General features: G+C 31.6%; 1 protein-coding gene across 10 annotated transcripts; it reads right to left on the bottom strand.

Moving 5' to 3' along the window:
- Positions 1,406–7,807, bottom strand: LOC107605134 (endonuclease V). Of its 10 annotated transcripts, XM_021105131.1 has the most exons (11): positions 7,550–7,806; positions 7,316–7,415; positions 7,071–7,143; positions 6,725–6,983; positions 5,775–5,837; positions 5,473–5,524; positions 4,927–4,991; positions 4,594–4,710; positions 3,885–4,013; positions 2,096–2,151; positions 1,406–1,946 (listed from the first exon to the last, which is right to left on the bottom strand). In XM_021105131.1, the coding sequence occupies exons 3-11, from the start codon at positions 7,136–7,138 to the stop codon at positions 1,883–1,885; spliced, it is 873 nt and encodes a 290-aa protein (XP_020960790.1). In that variant the 5' UTR covers positions 7,139–7,143; positions 7,316–7,415; positions 7,550–7,806; the 3' UTR covers positions 1,406–1,882. The 10 variants fall into 10 exon arrangements, 9 of the variants coding, with proteins under 9 accessions (XP_020960790.1, XP_016162378.1, XP_016162380.1 ...); XM_016306892.2 differs by having other exon boundaries at positions 7,071–7,415; positions 7,550–7,807; XM_016306894.2 differs by having other exon boundaries at positions 7,250–7,807.

Here is a 7,911-nt window from a genome sequence, read left to right on the forward strand (position 1 = left end):
AAATAATAAATAATTACAGGTTAACGTTTTAGACATAGAAATAGAATAATTGATATTGAAAATGTTATATATTTTTATGAAACTTTTAATACTTCAATGGAGTTTATCTTCAATAATAAGATGATAGATGCGATTTCAAAAAAGAAAAAGAAAAGGTACCAGTGACAAGGAAACAACAAATGTGGTTCTGACTGGTCCGTAATATTTTGTATTCGATTTGGTTGCATAGCATTGTCATCACTTACATTGATGATTTGGACTTCCCAAAAGCTAAACGAAAAGATGCTAAGATAGATATTAATTATGATTACAAGCTGACCCCACACGTGATCATCGACCGTGCGGTGAAATCATTCATTGATTCATTCACTGTATAAAATCCATAATAATACATTTTCAGAAAAAAAATTGTATTATATGCATACCATTTTTAGTCACTATTTTTAACCATCATACTTATATGCGTATACAATATAAAATTTAAAAATAAAAAATTAAAATCTCACTTTATACAAAATTTAAAAATTAAAAACCTTATTCTCACTCTTATATGCAGTGAAACAAACGTTTTTTTCTCCTTCCTTCACTCTCACTCTCTAACGCAACTCCTTTTTCATTCTCATCTCAACAATGATTCTCCTTCCTTCTCTCAACAATGATTCTCCTTCCTTCTCTCTCCGACAACACGATTCTCCTTGTTTCAGCGCGTGTAAAGAGTGAGAGTAAGGTTGAGAATGAGATTTTAATTTTTAATTTTTGAATTTTTTATTGTATACATATATAAATACAGTGGCAATGGCTTAAAGTGGTGTCCATATAGCACAACTCTTTATAATACTATCAAAATTCTTATTCATAAAATTTTTTTATAAAAAATTAAAAAGATACAAAGACATATTGTATTAGAACATTGTTATGAGAAAGTCTAGAGGGTCAGCAGATTTTGTGGTTTTTAGCCATCAATTAGTCATCAATGATATTTTTAATGGTGTGAGATTGCATCTAATGGTGTAGAATCATTCAATTTCCTTTTGATGGTTAAGTGATGGCCAGAATTTAACAAAAGTGCTGGTCCCTAGCACTCCTCTCATTGTTATTTAAACATATCATAAGCCATCTAATTAAAGGTGTTTCATCTTATAAAATTCTATAAAAAGACAAAATGGTTTTTTTTTTCTATCTTTTTCCCTTATCTTCCATATATACTGCCACTATTATATTCCCGAACCCTAAACTCTATATTTCCTAGAAAATTATGTTCAAATAATACTTTTAATTTCTCCTCTTAAGATTTGCATAACTATACCCAGACTCCTTTCTAGTTGACCAACTACAATGACTACTTCTAATTTACCCTTTTTATAAAAATGTCTATAGCTGAATGCTAATTTCATCAAAACCAAAATTATGAAAAAGAACTTCACTAATGAAGGAAAGGAAATTAACAAGGACAACACAGGTCTCTGCTCCAATTTCAGGGTTACAATTGAATTTTGAAAATAACAAAGATATAAAGTAAGAGTGTTTAATATGTATGGGGTTGTCTGAGATGTGTGTATGTAAATCTGGGAAATAATGGAGTGTGATTATAAAGTAAGTACTGAGACAAAATTCATGGGGATATGGATCAAAATCAGGTACAAGCTACACTTGAATCTATGGAATCACGGTCATACCATCTTTCCCTTCAGATTTCTCTTGCCCATTTTAGCTTGGGCCAATTTTTCAGGATCATAACAATGTCCCATTTTCATAATTTCATTACAGTTGTGTCACAACTCACAACAATATCATGTGATTAATCAAACATTAATCTCATCACCTTTGTTGTTTACAAGTGGTCGATACAGTGTTGCCCTCTGCTATCATCTTGTAATAACCATCATGTTTTGCAATACTTTTGCAACATCTGTTTCCAGCTCAAGTAAGTCTCACCAATGAGAAATCTGTATTTGGAACCAAAGCAAGGCCAAGAGCAATAAAGTTTATATCTCAAGGTTCTGTACTCTTATTTAATTCATTGTAGTATCAATGTTCAAGAAACAATGAGAAATGTGTTGAAGTCATTAACAATGTACTGTATCAGTGACATTACTTCATTCTGGCATTCATTTTGAGCTTCCGAATGTAGTCTCTGGATCTTATATCGGCCTGCAGTAAAAATACAGATGAAAGAAGTGGATGCATTTTTTAATGTCATTAGTTACCAAAGAATTGAAACAAAGCGAGTAACTGGAGCGGTTCTGAAAAATAAAACCTTACTAAATGATAGAAAACCTTTCCAAACCAATCTAATATAAACATTTATTAACCAAAAACGTTGGAAAATAATGCATCAGCCTAGCTAACAACATTTGATGCTTTGACTTTCTGTTGTAAGGACATTAAGAATGAGATGCAGCAACATCTCATGGATCATCTAGAGAATACTTCGCAATACAAGATTTTGAGTTGAACCCAAGGTAGTAGTCAAAGGCTAAAGGTGCCCTTAAGGTGCGAAAGGCTCAAAACGTCTTGATAATTAGACACAAATCCTTCAATAAAGCATAATATTAAGTTAATACCCAAAAGCAATTTATGGAATGCCCAAAATTCACCAAAAATAGAAAAAAAAAAACCCTAAAGTTGATCAAGGAAAAGAAAGATTAAATTTACCCATTGTTTGGTTCCCAAAAAAAAAATGGAAGGAAGGAAGAAAAAACAGCAGAAAGAGGATGGGGAGAAAAGTAGATTTTCTTTGGTTGGTTGTCAAAGAAAATGGAGAAAAGGAAAAAATTGTTCATGAGACATTGAGACTTGGATATGCAGTTTTTCCAAACAAGATTATAACTATACCCTTAAATAAATGACTTGGATAAGCTTACCATTAATAGAAAGTTTTAAATGCTTTCACTTAATAAATGCAAAACAAATGCATTGAAAACTTAAATTTTTTATATTTTCAATAAAAACTTTTTCATTTTGTAATGTTCACGTGTACTCTTAAGGCATAAAATAGATAAACCCTAAAAATAATTATAAAAAATTGTGGTGTTTATTCATCTATTATACATGGAAATTAGATAGCTTTTGTTGGTGCACAAATTTTTATTCTTAAAATACCATAACCTCTTGATTAGAATGTAAATGTTTACCATCTTAACTAATCTTACAATTATTATTTTTACACAATTAATAAATAAAATAATAATAGAATCAAGATATTTACCCTCTTAACTAGTTTCACATGGTTGAGTTTTACCCTCAGTTAATAATAATAGAATGAATTAAAACACTAGTCACTAAAATAAGGATATAAATATGATTTCATTTTCTTGATCCAAAAAGGTGCAATAATTTGACAACCAAATTTAATAATTAGATTTCAAACTCACTATTCTTTCATTGTATTTTTCTCTCAAACAAGTTTCAGTTATTATATCAACTACTTGTGCTTTTGATAACAGTAACACTGGTTGAACCAGCAAGAATTTGTATTCTTATTTCTAGTATTTTTTATTTACAAGATTTTATAGAGAAAAAAATCATAAAATAAGATTTGATTGTTTCTACATTTTTTCTTATTACAATTGTTCAAAACAAAACCAAAGAGTTGTGGTAAACCAAAAGGTTTTTTAGTGGGTCACAGATAAAAAAGCAGTGATTGGTTTTCAAAACTTTTCCTTTCTTTCCCTTTTAAGTCCTTAACAACTCTTCTCAATGAACCAAGACTGCTAAAGTGTACTAACATGAAATAAAGGACTAGAAATAAAAGCCATAAATATTCAATTTATAGATTAATTCATGTAAATAGTTACTTGTATCTAGTAATGGACATACGATTTATATGAATACATGTGAAACTAATGAGATATCAAAAGCTTTCAAATGACAAATAATTTCACCTGTCTAATTGGCTCGGGAACACGATACTTGCAAGTCATCTGAACTAGTCTAAGAGCAGTTTGAAGTGAAATCCGATGACCAATTGATATAAATATTGGCTTTATAGATCCTTGTGTAGATCTCATGGCCTAAACATATTGTTTTGGAAAAAAAACTGATTCAATAAATATTTATAACTGTATAAATACTTGAAACTGGATTTTAGCAGCATGTGTAAGTCTAAGCTGGATAGCAATTCATAACATGCCAGCAATATGGCACGGACTTTTCCAATGGCTTGTGCTCACCAGAGCAGTTAGTGTAACAAATAACAAAATGCCGTTAATTCAAAGAGTAAACTAGCTATCTAGTCCCACAATGATATAGGTGACATTAGTTTGATTTTTAAAAGATTTGTGACATCAGTTTAGTCCCTGAAAGATGTACGCTCACATTAGTTTGGTCCATTACATCAATTTAGTACTTGAAAAAAAATACATGTAACATCACTTTGGTCCTTCAACAATAGATGTTGACCTTAAATAAATTAATGAATTTACCTGAACAAAGGACCAAATAGATGCCACATGAATATTTTAATAACTAAACTTCTGTTAGACAATTAAAGACTAAAACTGATGCTAACATGTATCATTCAGGAGTTAAAACCAAGTCACATGTATCATTGAGTTACCAAATAGCTAGTTTGGTCTTAGATGAATGACTTACCGCTCCCCATATATGCCCTGAGCAACCTACCAAATTAATGAAATCTTTACAAGAATTTTCTCCAGCTTCAAGAAGCTCTCTAACCCTAGATTGATTAAGACCATCCACATGATGCAACTGGAACATACACAGGTAAAGAATAAGTGTTCGAGTATTTAAACGGCAATTCTTCTTCTTGACTGTAAGAACAAAAGAGAGTGCAAAATCTCTTAAATGATCGATAACCGAATTTCTATCAATAGAAGCTCCTCAGTTTTGTGATAGGTACAAGATAAAAAAAATGACTAACCATGACAATAAGAATGAATTAGATCGAATATTATCAATACTAACATTCTTTCCAATTCCAACTGTTGGGAGATTGGCCTCAACTCCTAGATGACAGGCCAGGCCAAAGCCTGCATAAGTTAATTTAGGGAATTTCCATTTATACATGGTAAGATAATAACAAGCTAAAATTTCTATATTTTATATCAATTATAACATGAAAAAGTTGAAAACATAATTTACATTAGGGGAAAAACTTAGACATTGAAAATGGAGTGATAAAAATTCATTGGTTGAATCACTATTCAATGTCATGGTCTATTAAAGCATAAAAATATTTGAAAAACAATGACCCAGTATTACAAATTGATGGTTTACTAAGCATACAAAATGTTTGAAAAACAATGTCCCATTACTAGAAGAGAACAGTCTAATGACAATGAATAGTTCCTCACTTTAAAGCAGCTACTCTGCAAATACAGTATTATATTTCAAATTCACTACTGCTAAATAAATTCAAATTTATAATTCTTTTGAGAATTCAAAAGAATATTTTTTAGCTTAAACAAACAGCAGTATAAGAACAATACATAACATTGGCATATCTCTTACAAAAGCACTTGCCTCGGGGATGTAGTATTCCGTTTCCATCAACCATTAACAACTGTCAATAAACACCAAAATCAACTTCCATTCAGATGACAAAAACATTGTACAAAATCATCAAAAAGAAAAAAGACTGCTACAAAATTCCAAAGTAAATAATCTTCATTTTAAAATTCAGTATATTCGAAACACACTCTTGCAACGCTAAATGGAGTGTAGGATCCACATGAGCCACACACCATCCAATCGATATACAAGGTAGACTAAGCAAATTAGAACTATTTTTCAACATAAGATACGACAGTCACCTGTGGGTAGAAAGAACTACCACTCTTTTTCATTTTCTCCAGAATCTCTAAAAGAATTGGGGCCTAAAATATTATAAGATTAATCAAAACAAGAGCTGAAATAAATAATTTAGACACTTAATGTAAGGAAAATTATAAATCAAAATTGAGAAAAGACTATCCTAGCTAATTGGTCCTTAAAGATATGCATGACATCATTTTAGTTTTTAACACATTTGTGACAAAGTTTAGTTCCTTAAAGATTTGTGAATCAATTCATCTGTTAGGCTGTGCTTAGACACTGCAAGAGAAACAAAGAGACAGTAGAACCAGAAACACACTTAGTTGTAGAGAGAGCGAGACTGAGACAAAATTTTTCTTATATTTTCTAAAAGTGAATATCTAAATCAACCAATCTATCTATATATTGGTGACTACTGCAAGACCGACCCGTTGAGCAGGACGAAAGTCAGCCTTAGTGATCCGTAGGGATGAAAGTCATCCTTAGTGATCCGACCACGGTGTTGAGTGGAAGGGTCGTTGCTCAATGGATAAAAGTTACTCTAGGAAAGGTTTGCTACCCTGATGTCGGCTCTTCGCCACCTGGGACTGAAGTATGTTTCAAGGGTTGGGTTGTTTGCCCTACTCACATGAAGATTTCCTATATCTAAATATGATATTTGAGAATAGTTAAAAATTTTGATATATTTGACTAAATTATTTAACTTACCAGAACCTGTCAACATATTAGCTATCATCTCCACATGAAAATTTTTATGTGAGTAGTCACAATGTATATTTCTGTCTTCAAGAATAGAATCCAAATGGTAAAAGAAAGGGACAAATGTCAAATATATCTCAGACTAAACTGAAGTCACCTATAGTTATAAAGAAACTGAATTGACGTCACAAATTTTTCAAGTAATGGTACATGTATCTTTGAGTTTAATCATAAAAAAAGGAACATTTACCTCTCTGAATGCAAGGAAGCCAGGAACATAGGGAACTCGAATATTGACCAAAGAGAAGTCTTCATAAACAACTTGCAGAGTTCTTAAGTCCAAAACCACAAGTGTGCCACACGCCATTGATGGGTCATCTTTTGAGAAGCTTATATCAACTCCGCCAATGTATCTCAATAATCCTTCCTCCGAATCCGAACGGTCTTCGGGTATTTTCCATGTGAAGCTATCCTCTCTGATCAGCTTCTCCCTCAGCAAATCTTGTGCTCTGAAAGGAAAAAGAAATTATCCTTTTAATCAAAAAGTAAAATTGAATAACGATAATAAGGTTAGTGCAATAGAATCTTTTACGCACGCTATCCAGTTTTGATGATCTGGCAACGGAGTTGAAGAGGGTTCTTCGGTTTCTGATGGTTTTTCCATTGGTTCTGTATCGGAGGATAGTTTCAGAGTAATTAAATTCATCTCCTTTCTATTTGCAAAATTGTAAAGTACCCCTTAACTCTTAATAATTACACAAATATCCACCCTTACGTCTTAACATTGAATTTTTAGTCAACACTACTGAAGTGCTTTAAAAAAGAATAAGAACATGGTTACAGTTTGTGACATATGGATGACTTATATCCTGTTGCACGAAATGGTGAAACTGAAAACGCAAGGATTGATTCAGTTAAGAGCGTGAAATAATCTGCGCGCACTGGAAGAACGAACAAAAATTACACTAATCAGTAATCACCGGGAAGCTCAAAAAGCACAAGTAAAGTTACCAGTTAGTACAATCCAGTAGCAGAACAACTAAAATACGTTAAAGAGGAACGGGAATGACCCAACTTGTTTCTGAGGCTTTTCATCAAACAGTTTGCCGTGCATCATTCCAAATGCTTTAATTAAATAACAAAATTCATCACAACAACCAAAAAAATCACAAAAACAAAGGCAAATGCTAGCTTAATCCGATATTCGTAATGAAATCAATCAGCGATTAAACTAACACGACATGAAAATTACGTTGTAATAATGGAATTTTATTGTATGTCTCTCAAAATCCGTCACTCTGAATTGAATCAAAAACTGGAAAAAATGAAACAGTGGAGATATAAATAAATAAATAAAACTAAAGCATTTTTGTCACGTTCTGAAGCATATAAAATATACAATAAAGTAAACAATATATATATATATAAAATATTAAT

Source organism: Arachis ipaensis, chromosome B06 (assembly GCF_000816755.2).
Source record: "Arachis ipaensis cultivar K30076 chromosome B06, Araip1.1, whole genome shotgun sequence".
Taxonomy (NCBI): domain Eukaryota; kingdom Viridiplantae; phylum Streptophyta; class Magnoliopsida; order Fabales; family Fabaceae; genus Arachis; species Arachis ipaensis.